Genomic DNA, 17,500 nt, shown 5'->3' on the forward strand with positions numbered 1-17,500 from the left:
CTCAGGTTCTGTGTGTGATCTGTAATATGTCCTTCCTTAGGAAACAGATGCCATCTTTCAGCTGCTAAACTCTCCTGAGCTCTGTCTTTACATGTCACAGTGCTGACAGAGTGACACACGTTTCCTACCACAGAATAAACACAAACACTTCGTTTGTGACTTCACAGAGTTCTCTTTCAGCTAAAGTCTTCTTTCTCTTCCTATCTTATCTTTGATCGGCAGAATGTTTTTTTGTGTGCGTGTCGGTTCAGCAGCTCGTCTCTGTCCCCACCCGACAGCAGTGTGGCAGTAATGCACCAAAAACATACCGACATTCCATTCCCACTAATAAAAAACCCCTTAAGTGCATTAACGTCACTCTGAAATCTGTCATTCAGAGAACCATTAAAGCTTTGACGTAATTACAACCTGAACATGGGAAAGAACCCGATGGAAAAGAAGATGGAATGTTTTAGATTTTCTTATATTCTTATATTGTTTCTGTTTCTGTAAAGGCAGTTTCAGGCAATGTCTAAAAATAAAATGTAAACTTTAATTGAATAAATAAACTAAAACTATTAATAATTGGTGACTTCCTGGGATAATAAAATACACAGGCTCGTGCTGTTCGAGGAGAAAATCATCGCCGTCACATTAACAGTGACTTCTGACATCAAAATGAACATTTAACAGAAAATAAAACTTTTTTTTTCTGGATTTAAATACTTGAAGTAAAAAGTTGGGTTTTTTTGCACCTCTACACTTGTACAGCACAGTGCCACCTTATACACACACCATACTGCACATGGACTCTAAGGACAATCATTAAAATCACTGCTCCAGGTGTGTGTTCACAGTGTGTGTGTTCATTGCTGTGTGTGTGTGTGTGTGTGTGTGTGTGTGTGTGTGTGTGTGTTCACTGCTGTGTGTGTGCACTTTGGATGGGTTAAACGCAGAGAACAAATTCTGAGTATGAGTCACTGTACTTACCCGTATGTCACGTCACTATCCACTTCACTTAAAAACCATACACATTTATGTATATTTATGTTTATGTATATACATTATTTTTCACTTATATTTTCATATTTTATATGGTTTCTTTTTATATAGTTTATACTTTTTTATTTATCTACCTCCTTTTGATTATATTTTTTATCCCAATTTGCATTCCTTCTGCTTGAATACAGATGCAAAAAGCATTTCACTGCATGTCTGTACTCTGTATGTGTGTGTATGTGTGTGTGTATGTGTATGTATGCGTGTGTATATGTATGTGTGTGTGTATGTGTATGTATGCGTGTGTATATGTATGTGTGTGTGTATGTATGCGTGTGTGTGTATGTATGTATGCATGCGTGTGTGTGTGTGTGTGTGTGTGTGTGTATGTATGCATGTATGTATGCGTGTGTGTGCGCGCGCGCGCGTGTGTGTGTATGTATGCGTGTGTGTGTGTATGTATGTATGCGTGTGCGCGCGTGTGTATGTGTGTGTATGTATGCGTGTGAGTGTATGTATGTGTGTGTGGGTGTACAGTATGTGTGTATGTATGCGTGTGAGTGTATGTATGTGTGTGTGGGTGTACAGTATGTGTGTATGTATGCGTGTAAATTGTAAACACTAAGCAGACTTGAGGGTGATTATCATGTCCTTGTCTCTCTCTCTCTCTCACACACACACACACACACACACACACACACACACACACACACACACACACACGGATGCACGCACACACACACAAGCAGCCATACATGTGTGTTCATGACATTAACAATTAAACTAAACTTGACAAAATAAAAGTGTGTGTGTTTTGCATGCGACTTGCTTTTGCCCTGTTTTCAGCTCCTTGGTAACAAAAAAATAGCTCACATTGCAAACACACACACTACACAAATTACACACAAACACACACATACACACACACACTACACAAATTACACACAAACACAAACTATACACACACAGAAAGACGACGGACAGAAAAACAGACACTTGGACTCGCACTCGGCAAATTGTCCCAAAATGTTTTTTTAAGATGTTTAAAACTTTTAAACTTTCAAACTTTCAGACACAGCGAGATGAAACAAATGAAAAGAGAAAAAGAAATTGATGTCTTACCGAGCGGATGGTGGAGAACTTCACCTTTCCTCCTCCAGTGCGTAAAGTGAGTGAGAGCTGGAGAGCGTGTGTGTGTGTGTGTGTGTGTGTGTGTGTGTGTGATGCAGTCGCACACAGACTCGAACTGGGGGGAGCTTGGGACCGTGTCAAAAGTTACTCAGCTGCACGATAGGACAGAAAAATGCAAGCTCCAGGAAATGACTTCACCATGAGAGAGATGTAGATCAGCCAGCAGATCAAAACTCAAAGCAGAAACTCTCCCTTCTCACCTGGAGAGATTCAGCTCACTTCACTAAAGACTCATGATTAATGTGGTAAGGCTCTGGTGTATCTCACTGATCTCCTGCAGTGGTCCCACACCTCCAGCTCCTCACTCAGATCAGACAGGTGCAGGGTCACTATATGATCTACACACGTGGCTACAGTGATCAGCATTAATATTAATACCACCTGCCTGATATTGCACAGTTCCCCCTGGTGACACCAAAACATGAGGGAACACCATGTCCATGAAGGGCTCTCGTTAGTCTGTATGTTTATGTAGGTGGGGCATGTTGTAGTCACATCCACATGAACTCCAGGACCCAAGGTTTCCCAGCAGAACAATGTCCAGATCTTCACACTGACTCTACCGGAAAGTTTATTTGTATAGAACTTTCTTTTATACAATGGACATTGTCTCAAAGCAGCTTTACAGAACATTAACATAGAACAAAAGGTTAATACAAAGATTAATATAATACAAATTTAAGATTAATATTAGATATATATAAATGTGTATGTATTTATCCTCAATGAACAAGTCTGAGGTGACTCAGGTGACTGTGGTGAGGAAAAACTCCCTTAGATGGTAAAGGAAGGAACCTTGAGAGGAACCAGACTCAAAGGGGAACCTCATCCTCATCTGGGTGACACTGGGGGTGTGATTATATAACCTCATCCTCATCTGGGTGACACTGGGGGTGTGATTATATATATACAGTCTGATAAATGTTGTAGTGATGAGGAGGTTGTTGTCCTCAAAGATCACATGGAGCTGGTATCTTCTCTTTAGTATAGCAGAGTCTAACTGGAGCTGGTAGATCTGTAGATGTCTCAGGATCCTCACAGAGTCGCCCTCATCTCTGTGGAGGTCCAAAATCTTCATCACACAGAAGACGATCGGAGCTGCTACAGTTTCTGGATGCATCGGGATGGTAGAAAGAGAGAAGCAGTGGAGAGGAATTAACATATCTGCTGTTTATAATATTAACAAGCACTAGATGATAATGTGCATTTGGTCAGATGTATTAGAGCACAATATTATGGGATGTATTATGTGTACGCCTGACTAAAGAGATGTGTCTGTAATCTACATTTAAACTGGAAAAGTGTGTCTGAGCCCCGAACACTATCAGGAAGACTATTCCAAAGTTTGGGTGTTGTATATATTGTCTATACTCTGGCTAAAATAATAATACTAAAAGGAAACAGACTTGCTCACTTTTGGTAGATGATTCATGAAAGATTTTCCAGAAACGGTTGATTCTATAATCTCCCTCTTACGTGAGTGTTTAAGCTGACGTATGATTATCTGACAATCTGGATGCTTTAGATTTCTGTCATAAAAGAATATACTGTATCGGCTCCTACTAAACTGTTGTTGTTCTTCTTCTTCTGAAAAGTTTGATCTATTGTTCCACGTGACGTATAACCGGACAATCCAGTGCCACCTAGTTCAGAATACTGGTTCCCTTTCACCCTCTATAAACTGGTAACTTATAAACTCTATAAACTCTTATTTGACTGATTGTTTTCAGTTCATAGATCTAAATGGAGACTTCTATAAACATTCTAACATTATGTTCGGTGTTCCTCAAGGCTCTGTTTAGGCCCTATTGCTTTTCTGGGTGCAATTATTTGTAATCATGGTATTAACTTCCACTGTTACACTGATGACACACAGCTATGTGTTTCAGCTAAATCAGATGTGAGTCACCAGTTTAATAAGATTGAAGATAGTGTGAAGGACACAAGACAATGGATGCTAAATAACTTCCTCCTGTTTAACTCTGACACACAGAAGATCTTGTACCAGGAACACAGACAGCAAGAAGTAAGCTTTCTGGTTACAGAGTAACTCTGGATGGTCTTTCTATTACATCATCAGCAGTATTGATACCGGTCTGTCATTTGAAGCTCACGTAGACAATCTAATACTTTAATTTCAGAATTGTTGTTGCATATTATATCAGAACATAATGAACCAGAAGAACTGGTTTTGTTACCTCTATGTACGATTATAAGAAATACCCTGCAGTCTGGAGGTTTCAGTAGAAGAATGAAGCGGCTCCAGGTGTAGAAGCTAGAAACCCAATTAGAACCAGAAGATACGAACACATCACTCCTATATATAAACATATACAGTATACAGTCATGTGAAAAAATTAGGACACTATATTAAATATTAAGTTCTTTGTTATTTATTTAATAATTAAATTTTTTATTTAATCTTGTTTTAATTTGTTCCTGTAGTTAAAAGTGATGTAATTGTTTGTAAACAAAAAAAAGACTTTTCACTTATTAAATAAAATACATTTAAAAAATGAGTATTTTGACACAAAAAAACACATTTCATCGTAGCTCTGTGTTGTTTTCTGTAGCTCCATGGTCCTGGACCATTAGTTATTATTAGTTATATTAGGTTAGCACGTTCACCTCACACCTCCAGGGTCGGGGTTCGATTCCCACCTCCACCTTGTGTGTGTGGAGTTTGCATGTTCTCCCCGTGCCTCGGGGGTTTCCTCCGGGTACTCCGGTTTCCTCCCCCGGTCCAAAGACATGCATGGTAGGTTGATTGGCATCTCTGGAAAATTGTCCGTAGTGTGTGAGTCAGGCCCGGCTCCACTGGGGGGCCAGCGTGGACCTGGCCCACCCAATCAGAGGCTTGGCCCACCCTGGCCCCACACCACATAAAGGTCAATCACAAAATTTGTGCGATATTCAATTCAGCTCGAGATACGTTATTTTCTAATTTCTGCCCACCCCCATTTCCCCCCCCCCTCCTAGACAGACAGACAGACTTAGCTCATTCATTCACATTCACGCAACCTTTGAGGTAAACGGATGTGCTTATAAAGCAATAAACGACAGTCACAGTAACTTTATTAGAACTGTTAATGAACTTGATTGACACACTTATATAGCCTTATAAAATACAACATGTAGATTTATTTGCGATTTCTTTTTTCTTTGTGGCAATGCGGTCGGAGAAATGGATGAGTTCCGACGGTGTCAAAAGCACAAATACACCCAACTCATAAATGCAGCAATTCTGTCCCGAATGATTTAAACAGGGCGAATCCTTACCAGCCGGTTCTGAAATCATTCCCCCGAACTGTTTTTTTTTTCTTGGTATCAGTCACGGCCGTGGTTTGAATATTCTGTAGATCGCGATGCATGCTTTTGTTTTCTGTGTCGAGTGTTCGGTGTTGCGTTCTCTGAAAATGACACCCACCCACCCCCCAATACGCCCGGCCCACCTGGAATATCACTTGGCCCACCTTTCATCTCATATCTGGAGCCAGGCCTGGTGTGAGTGAATGAGAGTGTGTGTGTGCCCTGTGATGGGTTGGCACTCCGTCCAGGGTGTATCCTGCCTCGATGCCCGATGACGCCTGAGATAGACACAGGCTCCCCGTGACCCGAGAAGTTCAGATAAGTGGTAGTGAATGAATAAATGTTCAACTATTTAAAAAAACAAAGGCTTTTATGGGGTGTCCTAATTTTTCCACATGACAGTATATACAGTATATTATATTTATATAGAAATATAATTCTCACACTATTTAACCTTAATGCTTAACCTTAAATCCACAGTAAGATTTCATACTGGTTCTAAAATATTACTGACATACGGCACCATGCCACAGTGAATGAACAATGAACAGTCTTGTGTTTTTTTATGTCTTCTTGCCTACAGCGATTTCAGGATATTTGGTAGAACCTCGAGTAGAAAAGCAGGGAAACAGACAGGGAACAGGGAACAGGGAACAGTCTCAGTGTTTAAGTCCAGCCTAAAAACACATTTGTTTAGTTTAGCTTTTATGAATAGCTTTTCTTAGGTAAATCTGGAGGGTTCATGGGTATAGATTGTTTTGTGCACTGGGATGTCTAGATGTCGTCTCCTTACCACCCTCACAAGTCGCTCAGGTCTGCAGACTGTGGAGTGGTGAGACTCTTTACATCCCAGGAAGCCCTCAGTCTGTGTCACCTTCTGGTTCTAGCCTTTTAGTTATGATGTCATAGCCAATCTTGATGGAGTTCCTGTCTGCACTTAACATAATTTACTATTATTTCTCTCCCTGTCAAGCTAACTTGCTGTTCCTGAGCTCATAGTGTTCCAGGTGACTCTCCTGCTCCCCAGACCTGCCTTATACATCCTGATGCTCTACTTCTGGTTGGAGTCTTGTCACTTGGTGGTTCTCACAGTGCTGAGGATGAACCACATGGATCCTGAGTATATATGGGACTGCTGTGGATAGAACCACTTATAGACCATGAAATTACACTGATGCTCTTACTAGTAAGTTCAGTTGTGTTGGACTAAATACAGCTATAAAAAGGGCATTATTATTATTATTATTATTATTAGTAGTAGTAGTAGTAGTAGTAGTAGTAGTAGTAGTAGTAGTAGTATCCCACTCTCTGGTGTGACCCAGATGAGGATGAGGTTTCCTATTGAGTCTGGTTCCTCTCTAGGTTTTATATCACGTCAGTCAGTACGTAGAAGAGGATGACGAAGAGAACCACGCACTCTGTCGATCTGGATGAGCGTGAGACCTGTAAAAGTGGAAACCTGCCCAGAAGTGTTTGTGTTTTTAATCCGGTCTGAACATGTCTGTCATGATGATATTTACTCATTGCTCTGTTTGTCAAACAGTTTTATTTTGTGTTTGTTTGATTTGTGTTAGAAACACATAATGTGGATTAAGAAGCAGACTTCAGGGATAAATGATTGATATTAGCATGATTATGTTAAAGAATACAACAAAAAAAGTTTTATTTTCACTGTATACACAAACCCAGGAAACTCCTCACAGTGCGCTCAAGCGTGGAGAGTATTTTCCACACCTTCTGTTTTAGAAACACCAAAGTTCAACACAACACGCCTACATTCAACACAAAACTAAAAAAAAACAAACCTAAACACACACACACACACACAGGATGTACAGCTGCATGGACAGGATATATACACACACTCATGCTTTCCTCTTCCTTCAGGTTCTTCACTTTCCTCCCAAAAACATATTGATTATGACAAATTGTGACAAACCAGAACCAGAGATGAAACTCAGAACCCAGGACAAAAACACAACACAATCCTATAAATGTTACATGGCCTCCTTTCATAAAAAAACAAAAACAAGCCCAGATATAAACAGATTTCTTGCTGTTACAGAAACTCACTGACGGTGAATCCAAGAAAAAAAGGTGTTCAAAGTCTGAAATGTTCTGATGATGTGAAAATGATGGTGCAGGAACCTGATCTCTGACATCAAAACAGCAGTACATTAGATTAGATTAGATTAGATTAGATTAGATTAGATTAGAACTAATTTCTTGTCAGGAGAAACGTCGTTCTCTCTGCAGCCTCGGGGTTTGGTTACAGAAACTAGTTATTACCGTGAAAACGTGGCTGTGGACAAACACACAATAGCACAAAGAGCAGGAATTTGCATGATGAGGACAATACAACATACGCAACACAGAACAATACACACAAAAGAGGGAGGTGTGTTGTGAGAATTCACGACTCGATGCTCATCAGCATCTGATTCTTGAGTGTTTCAGAGACCAAAAGCACCTGACAAAAAATTCTGAACAAAGAGTTTTATTCTCTGAGGTAAAAAATCATGATACACACACTTGTAAAACTACAGTGACGATTTTATAGAAAACTATACACACAATTCTCCTTTCCCCCCCCCCCCCCCCCCCCACACACACACACACATGTCAGGAGAAGTGAGGTTTGTGCACTGAGACAGGTACAGTAGGCAGCACACGGTTGAGGAAGATGAAGGTTTGGACACGTTGGAAGATCCAGAGGAAGATGTGCAACACACTGACGTTCTGAATCCAGGCAAACTTTACCGTCTCCCAGAAACCTGGTCGATACGTATAACAGACACACACACACACACACACACACACACACAGTTAAGGAAAAGAAACACTCGACATCTAGATGCCTCCTCTTACACACTAGACACTCCTTATGAACATGTCGTTAAGTAGGCCATTAGTTTACACAATGTTCACAGCAGGAATTTACAGACACGCAGAGTCACTTTTATGAATTGTGACACGAGAGAAACTCACAATCTCCTCTTCAGGTTTATTCCTTTATTAAAAAAGAAAAAAGCAGAAATATTGAAGTTGTGTGTTATTTCCTGGAGTGTTGCTGGGAATCGTGTTATAATGAAGCCGTGCTGGTTTACGTCATTATCACACTTCACTCATCTGAACCGCGAAACACACGTAAGATTATTGAACCTTCTCCATGAGTTTACTTCTCCTTGTATTGTCAGATTAATCTGCTACATTCAATTCAGTCAAATACACAAAAATGTAGGTTTAATAATCTTACATTTGGTATCATTTATCATCAGAACTAGTGGATCGGTACAATGAAGATATTTTATAATAACACCATAACACGATATCATGTAGTGACGAATCTATAATAAACTCAAACTCAGCTGGTTTAAGAGTTTCTCAGGAGCTCCTGGTTAGAGAACTCCTACTGAATGTGTATGACTGTTTATAATAACTCACACTCATGAGGTTTCTTCCTCATACCATCTCAGGGAGTTTCACCTCAGGGTTTCTCATAAATCATTAAAGGAATAATTGTAAATAAATGTCAATATAAGTCTAATATAAATCTAAGTTTTGTTCTATATTTAAACGTAAATAAACATTTTGTTCTATATTTCTGATGTTCTTTAAAGCTGCTTTGAGACAATGTTCACTGTTATACGTCTGAGTTCTGAAGCACCGATGAGATGTTAGACAGTTCATCTGTGATATCAGAAACCTTTTGAAGATGAATCATCAACATGTTTTCTGCTTACACACACACACACACACGCACGCACGCACGCACGCACGCACGCACACACACACGCACACACACACACACACACACACACAAGCACGCACGCACGCCCGCACGCACATGCACACACACACACACACACACACACACACACACACACACACACACACACACACACAGAGGATGTCAGTAGAGCGCGTGCCTTACCGGTGCAGGTGCGCGTGTCGGGGCGCAGAGTGATCGTACCGTCCCAGTGCAGTAAGATGGATTCGGGTCCCTTAGCGCGGTACCGGTACCGATGCCGTTCCGCCCCGCGGCAGCACTGGTAACACACGCCCAGGCCTGTTCCGCATTCAGCGGCTGGTCGTAGGAGCGCAGAACCTCCAGTGACAAGACCCCGGAGCTCCGGCTGGTTGATCTGGCCATGTGTGTGTGGTGCGACACCACCGCCACCATCCTTCATCCTCTACACCGCGCCGCCATCATCGTCTTCATCATCATCATCATCATCATCATCACCCTCCTCCTCCTTCTCGGTCTGTTCTCCGCACCGCGCACGAGCGCAACCTGCGACACGGTGAACTGAGTGAGGGATAGAATCTTTCCCCGTGTCCTCAGTGCGCATGCGCGATTTGTTGCGCTGTTGACGGTACCGGGGGCGCAAGTGAAGCCGCACGGAACCACGTGACCGAACCGAGCCGCTGACAACAACAAGCCAATAATAATTCACTTTTATTATTTTGTTTAGAGCGTGTTTGTGTTATAGTGAGATGGTGTAGCAGAATTATTGGCACCCCTTCACAGAATCTGATTATTTTATTTAACTTTTTGTTTAGGTATTAATTCATATAAATAAAATCAATACATCTTTATTAAACCATATTTTCTTTTCTCATTATTATTATTTGATTGTTGTAAGACTCCGTTAATTTACAGGTTTAATGAGCTTACTAATTAATCCCGTTCATTATCTGATCATTCAGCTGAGTTCATACACAGCAGCAGGTGAAATGAGCTCTGGCGCCCTCCTGTGGTCCAGACAATAACACACCGTGTGGCAGATTCGATGTTATATCGTATTTAACATAAATCAGTAAGCACGGTCAATATTTTATGATAAATAAATCTATAAATAAACTATGCAATTAAAAACCCTTCATCGTCACCAAGTCCTGATTAGAAAATTGATTCCAGCAGAAAACAATCCCAACAACAGACATGGTCCGGACGGAGATCCAGAAAGTTCCAGATGATAAAGTTTATGGACGTGTGTGTGTGTGTGTGTGTGTGTGTGTGTGTGTGTGATCTGTTATTTACTTATTTCTGTTATTTAGTCCTCTGTGTAACGTTAACACGACCTTCACTAATAATCTAAACTAAAGCACAATCACTAATAAATGATCACAGTGAGCATCGTTCAGTCACTGAACCTTCACATTAGATTCAACTCCATCATATCAAAGAAATACACACATACACATAAACCCCCAACACACACACAACCCCCCACACACAATTACCCCCATTACTGTGACACCTCGAGTCTAGTCTTTCCTGTTACTATAAATAAAATCCTTCAAACAGGAAGGAAGTTTGTGCCCATATCAAACGTTTGATCTTGTGTGTTTAAGCGGTTTGGATCAGTTCCATAATCTTATCGTTTCATCTGCTTTAAGTAAATGCCACAAATATTCACAATCAGAGGTACAAACACTTCGTTACTTTACTTAAGTAGAAATTTTGATTATCTATACTTTAATAGAGTCATTATTTTTTAGCAGACTTTTTACTTCTACTTACGTTTTCATGCAATTATCTGTACTTTTTACTCCTTACATTTAAAAATAGCCTCGTTACTAATATTTCAGCAGCTGCTTGTTTTCATTCAAAAAACCTATCAAGATAAATGTCGTCATCCGAACAGAGTGAATGTGATTGTGATTGGATGAGAAGTATAAACATATACCATTCCGACACCCTATTGGTTTGTACGCGATCCATCGCACCTGCGCAGGACACAAATCACGTGACACTTCAATTACCGCAACGCTGAACATAGCAGACGGAGCCAAGTACGAAGATGTCCGTAGCAGAGGCGCAAACCTAATGTCTCAGCCACCAGCACCAGGGGAGTTGGTAGCCAGGAAGACCAACCAACCCCAAGCCTTATACATCCCTGGCCGTACCTGGAAGAATGTTTTAAATGGTTGGATGGGAAAATGTCATTGCGCATGCGCTGTAAGCTACGCGCGCCCAAATACCACGACCTAATGGCTTTCAAAAACTCGCCTAATTTAAAAAAAAGCATATTGAGGTGAGCTAAAATTTTAACATCAATCAATTATTAACAAATTTGAAATTCGACTTTAGCCAAATGTTATCTGAGCTTAAATTATTGCTATATTTGTAAGGTAATTGTGCAAAGCTATAGTTTTTGTTATTATCAGTCGATTATTGGCAATATTGTAGTGACGCAGTACCGTACTAATGATGATACATTTGCAGTGTTGGCTGTGGACAACTTGGCTACATGCCAGTGGTTTGCTTGCTACCAGCAGGCTATGATTCAACATTGCAAACTATTTTGGTGGCTCGGTGTGAGATTTGAAATTTCAACTTTAACCAAATGTTATCTGAGCTTATATCGGTACTATATGCAATAAGTTAATTGTGCAAAGCTATAATCCACAGCTGGTTGATAAGGTATATACTAAAGATAATCATGATCCTGTCTGTATATGAGAGTGCACTTGCCTGTATGGGGCCCTATGGGTCCCTGTAATGAGGTAATAGGCCCAACTATTAACCAAATGCTGTTTTAAAATGATTTTACTGCTAATTTTCAGTCATGCCAGCAGCTGCTTGTGGTCCTAAAACATCTTTAAAGGGATTGTTCACAAAAAAGAAAAATTGTCATTTTCTCATCCTCATGTTTTAAATCTGTATGAATTTCTTTATTCTAATGAACTTCTTTTCCTCCTTGAAGAAGTCCAGCCTTCTAGAAACGACCCAGCAGTTGGATGTGTACCTGAGGTGCCCAGGAGACACAGTAGATGTACTGAAGTCCTTCCCAGCCGTGTGCCAGCGATCACTTAAGCTTAACACGGCACTCCCGGCCTCAGCAGCCTGTGAAAGACTGTTTAGTGTTGCAGGGCTGATCTTCAGGCCAAAAAGAAGCTCAAAGAACTTTGAGAACCAGCTGCTTTTGTGGATGAACAAAGCCTATTAGTAACTCTGTCACATGTTGATTACCCTGTTGTTGTTTGAGTCCAATGTGTTTGTTTTAATAAAGGTTACTGATGACATGCCTCTGAAGTTTGACTTTTTGCACCATTACAATACTTATATCCAACTAGTCATATCTTCTGTTCCATGAAACACTTAAATGTACTTTCATTGTACTAAAATGTGTTCTTTTTCAATGGCCATATAGTGCAGCCCAAATGTTTCAACATTATCATATTAATATAACGTTATAGTCATTATGGCCTTTAATAATGTTTTTGAGGAGGTGGGGTAGCGCACAATAGGCGTCTGTGGCACAGCCTAAGCTTTTGTCCTTAATGGCATTTTTTCCTCGCATTACTTTTAAAGTTGTTTTGAAACCGGTACTTTTACTAGATTAAAACTGCTCAAGCTGATACTTCAAATTCTACAGAAGTATTTTTAAACCCTAGTATCTATACTTCTACCTGAGTAATGGATGTGAATACCTTTGACACCACTGTTCACAATTAAAAACACTTACAACCTGTTAATTGTTGTGGACTTGCCAGGCTGTGCACTCGCTCTCCTGCACAATCCACTTCACCTGACTACTAATCAGTGTCACCTGCCCAATCACCTGCTCACAGTATAAAAGACTGCCACCTTCATTCATTCCTCATCCGGTCTTGTTAATACATGCATCTCTTTTGAGTGTCTTATTTGAGTGTATAATACATTTGAGTGTATTATTTGAGTGTATAATACATTTGAGTGTATAATACATTTGAGTGTATCCTTGTGTGTAATGAGTTGAGTGTATAATACATTTGAGTGTCTTATTTGAGTGTATAATACATTTGAGTGTATTATTTGAGTGTATAATACATTTGAGTGTATCCTTGTGTGTAATGAGTTGAGTGTATAATACATTTGAGTGTATTATTTGAGTGTATAATACATTTGAGTGTATAATACATTTGAGTGTATCCTTGTGTGTAATGATTTGAGTGTATAATACATTTGAGTGTATTATTTGAGTGTATAATACATTTGAGTGTATTATTTGAGTGTATAATACATTTGAGTGTATTATTTGAGTGTATAATACATTTGAGTGTATCCTTGTGTGTAATGATTTGAGTGTATAATACATTTGAGTGCATGGGTGTAAATTCCATTTAACAGTAGGGGGGGACAATAAATATAAAATTTCTCATGAGCAATTTTTGAAGGGGGACACAAATAATAGTCTAATTGTACTTATAAAGATTATTATTGTAGCATGGAGACGCGTCATTTTGGGTATTTTCAAAGTTTTTATTCAAAGAAAGTAAAACATAAAATAATCACAACAATAAAAACAAGGAATTGAAAAAGGTTTTAAATTTTCTTTAAAATTAATTAAGACACTTAATAAAAATAGAAATTGATTATACAAAAAAATACAGTGAGGTCAGTTCGGACGTGGCACTAGTGCTCATTTAGTAAATATGCTAAACAGCTAAACAATATGCTAATTGTGGCCATTAATGTTAAGTTAACATGATGCCAAGTCGTCCTAAATACAACACTGCATGGGAAACGGCTTTGGGTGTTAGTTACAGTGCAGTGAGCAACAAGCTAACGTTAACAAGCTAACGTTAACAAGCTAACGTTAACAAGCTAACGTTAACTAGATAAGTCAGATTTTAATCGCTAATATAGCAGATTCATGAAAAATGACATCCGTAATCAGCATTTTTGGCGCAACTAAATTATGAATGAATCTGCACCGACTACATTAAAGAGAATCTCTTTATTTAAAGTGAATAAAATCCCCGACTTAATGGAGTTGAACATTAACTGAGCCGCAGCCGCACACCTGACTGGTGTGTGTAGAGTAGGTGAGATGTACTGGGGAAGGAGGCAGTGGGTCAAACCACTGTGAGAAAGGGGAGGGGGACTGTGGGTCAAACCACTGTGAGGAAGGGGAGGGGGGACTGTGGGTCAAACCACTGTGAGGAAGGGGAGGGGGGACTGTGGGTCAAACCACTGTGAGGAAGGGGAGGGGGAACACAACTGTTTCTAAATGCATTTTTGCGTTTGCTTTTTTCTACTTACACAATTATTTAGGTGTACATACATATTTTTAACAATAGAGTGTGCGATATTTTTTAAATACATTTTTTTTTGGGGGGGGGGGGGCAATCCTCGGATGGGGGGCATGCCCCCCCGTGATTTACAGCCATGTTTGAGTGTATAATACATTTGAGTGTATCTTTGTGTGTAATGAGTTGAGTGTATAATACATTTGAGTGTATCTTTGTGTGTAATGAGTTGAGTGTATAATACATTTGAGTGTATAATTTGAGTGTATAATACATTGGAGTGTATCTTTGTGTGTAATGAGTTGAGTGTATAATACATTTGAGTGTATCTTTGCTACCTGCCTGACTCTACTAACCCCTTTGTGAAGTTTATCCTCTCTCCAGTCGTCGTCGTCATCGTTGTTTACTGTGAAGTTAAGAAAAGTGTCTTTTGTTATCTGTGACTGTCAAGACGTGTTTGTGTTTGGAGTTGCCTTCATCATCCTCATCATCCCTGCTATCGTTCACTGTATCACGTTTTAATACACCTCTGGTTTTTACTCCATTGTCATCTCCATCTGTCTTCCATAACATTAACAAGAATAACGGATACAAACGTGTTCATGACGTAAAGAATCAAATTAAACTTGACAAAATTGTTTCGCATGCAACGACTTCTTATGAACTGTTTTCAGCTCCTTATAAACAAAATCTCACATTGTGTGTGAGTGAATAAATGGTCATCACCTGTAAATTACACATACATGTCTCAGCTGATCTGCAAAAGAAAAAGCACAAAATGGGAATAAATGGACAAAAAAATAATTATTTCTGACCTAGAAGTTGAAGTTAAAAAAAAAACTCAAATGGAGGGAAATAACAGAAGGTGAATTGAATTTCATTCTTGTGTAAGAGGATATTGACACAAAACTCTGAAAATATTTATATATGTTTATATATATATATATATATATATACACACACACACACACACACACACACACACACACACACACACACACACACTCTGAGGTCCCAAATATAAAAATTGAGAAACAAACAAAACCTAAATGAAACATCTTTACTGTCCAATCTTGAAGCTCCGGCACTATTTCTGTCTCAGGTGTGTGATACTGATGGTGTTCATCATGTCTGAGCTCTTCTACTGAAGCTTGTAATCGGACGGCACTCCGATCTAAAGCAGAGGGATTTACAGAAACGTGTCGTGTGTGCGACTCGAGTGCTCGTGGTCTCCTTCCCATTGTAATGACAAAGTTGAACAGTGACAAATACACACAGTTTACTTTACATTCAACCTGTAAGATTGTTCAGAAAAAATCTATTTAAAAAGAAAAACTTTCACTCGTGCTCTGAAATGTTTGTACCCCACTGAATAGATACTGTATAAACCAAAATAAATAAATTATGGGTTTATTTTAAATAAATTAGTGATTTGGAATGAAACTCATGTCCATTAATCTTAGTAGTGGTGCGCGCACACACACACACACACACACACACACACACACGAAAGGGAAATGAAGGTTTTTCTGAATTTACAGGATTTTCATAAAGAACAAATTGATTGTATAAACATCTACACAAATGATTTGCACATAAATCCACCTACGGATCAATAAATAAGGCCCACACCATTTTACCCCAGAAAAGGTTTTCTCCTCTAGTCCTGGACTCAGTTACTGTAGCTAATAATGAATAGAAAGGTGAGCTGTGACAGAAGGGAAACATGCACTGGTGCTAAAATGTCATGTCACCGTTTTTTCCCCACTACTGTAATAAATATGATCAAATGCCGAGTTGCAGCTCAGGAAAGGTCTGATGTCAGTGTCTCAGTTCTTGGTAGTGGCAGATTTATTAGCCGAGTGCCAGGTGAAGCTGTACATCTGTGAGCGTGTGAGGTCGATGTCAAGCTGCTTCTGTTCCACCTCACTGTGGACCAGACGGTAGCCCAGCAGAGACATGGCGCTCTTACAAACCTGCTGGACCTGCTGGACTTTTTTAAAGTCTAAACTCACTCTCCAGGCCTTCGAGACTTCAGAGGCGTTGCGCTCGATGATCCTGAAGGCGTCGCTCGGTGTCCCCTTGCTCGTGCCGTGTGTGAATTTATAGATCCATTTCTGCAGTGGCTCCGTCATTTTGAGTCCCACAAAGTCATATATGTGCTGGATCTGTTCTAGCGGGTTTTGCACCACGTCCTCGTAGCGCACCAGTTTGTAGCGTCCTCGCAGGAAGTCGGGTGCCTTACGGACAGCGGTGTCGTAGATCCGAATGTGGCTCCTGCAGATTTCCTGCATGACGCGTTGCTGTGAGTCAGATGTCAGCGTTTTTTCACCCAGGACGAAGGAGCTGTCTTTCAACAAGTTGGGGAGTGACTCCTCGCGAGAGCGGAACACGGCCCGGGGGTCACGCACCAAGTGCACGATGCGCAGATCGAGTGACGGGTCTTGCAGCAGGGGAAACAGAGATTCCAGCTCGAAGAAACGCACTTCCTTCAGCACCACATGGCTGTAGGTGTGACACGCCGCCTCCGCCCGCCCCAACCCGGGCACGTTGCAGTGCTTCTTACAATCCGGGATCTGCGCCGTGGTGTGTTGCGGGGACAAGGGCGGACACGCCGGCGGAGAACACAGCGCCTGGCTGTGACTCCACATGAATATGTTGGAGACGTTGTGTCTGATGGGCATGTAGGCTTCCAACACGCTGAGATCACACAGGAAGATGCGGTGCATCAGGTCCCTCACTGCCATGCGCATGCGATGTGCGGCCGAACTCTCAAGCGACCCCCACACGTGCCACGCAGGCTCCATCAGGTAAAACACTGATGGGTGATTGTTAAACACCTGGCCCATGAACGACGACCCTGATCGCCACGACGACAGCAGCAGCACATGTACTTTGCCCCCAGTCACTGTGGCAGAGTCAGAAGGGTGCTGGGTTATTTGGCCATGATAGCCAATAAACAGCACCATCACAGAAACCTGAAGGAGAACAAGCCCCAACA

General features: G+C 40.5%; 2 protein-coding genes and 1 long non-coding RNA gene across 3 annotated transcripts in view; 1 reads left to right on the forward strand and 2 right to left on the reverse strand.

Annotated features, from left to right (window-relative positions):
* LOC113651949 (carbohydrate sulfotransferase 5-like) overlaps positions 1 to 2,249 on the reverse strand; it is a 7,892-nt gene extending 5,643 nt beyond the window's left edge. Inside the window, exon 1 of the mRNA XM_047802539.1 lies at positions 2,101 to 2,249. The gene's annotated coding sequence lies outside the window, so the exon portion shown is untranslated. The remainder of the gene's footprint in view (positions 1 to 2,100) is intronic.
* An 8,927-nt stretch (positions 2,250 to 11,176) lies between these two features.
* LOC125139246 lies at positions 11,177 to 12,510 on the forward strand. The gene is made up of 2 exons (XR_007138319.1): positions 11,177 to 11,519; positions 12,192 to 12,510. It is a non-coding gene; the product is annotated as an uncharacterized LOC125139246 (long non-coding RNA).
* A 3,383-nt stretch (positions 12,511 to 15,893) lies between these two features.
* chst6 (carbohydrate sulfotransferase 6) overlaps positions 15,894 to 17,500 on the reverse strand; it is a 4,919-nt gene continuing 3,312 nt past the window's right edge. The window contains exon 2 of the mRNA XM_027160858.2: positions 15,894 to 17,500. This exon is cut by the window's right edge and continues 37 nt beyond it. Coding sequence (XP_027016659.2) covers positions 16,329 to 17,500 — 1,172 coding nt within the window. The 3' untranslated portion in view covers positions 15,894 to 16,328.

Source organism: Tachysurus fulvidraco, chromosome 17 (assembly GCF_022655615.1).
Source record: "Tachysurus fulvidraco isolate hzauxx_2018 chromosome 17, HZAU_PFXX_2.0, whole genome shotgun sequence".
Classification (NCBI taxonomy): Eukaryota; Metazoa; Chordata; class Actinopteri; order Siluriformes; family Bagridae; genus Tachysurus; species Tachysurus fulvidraco.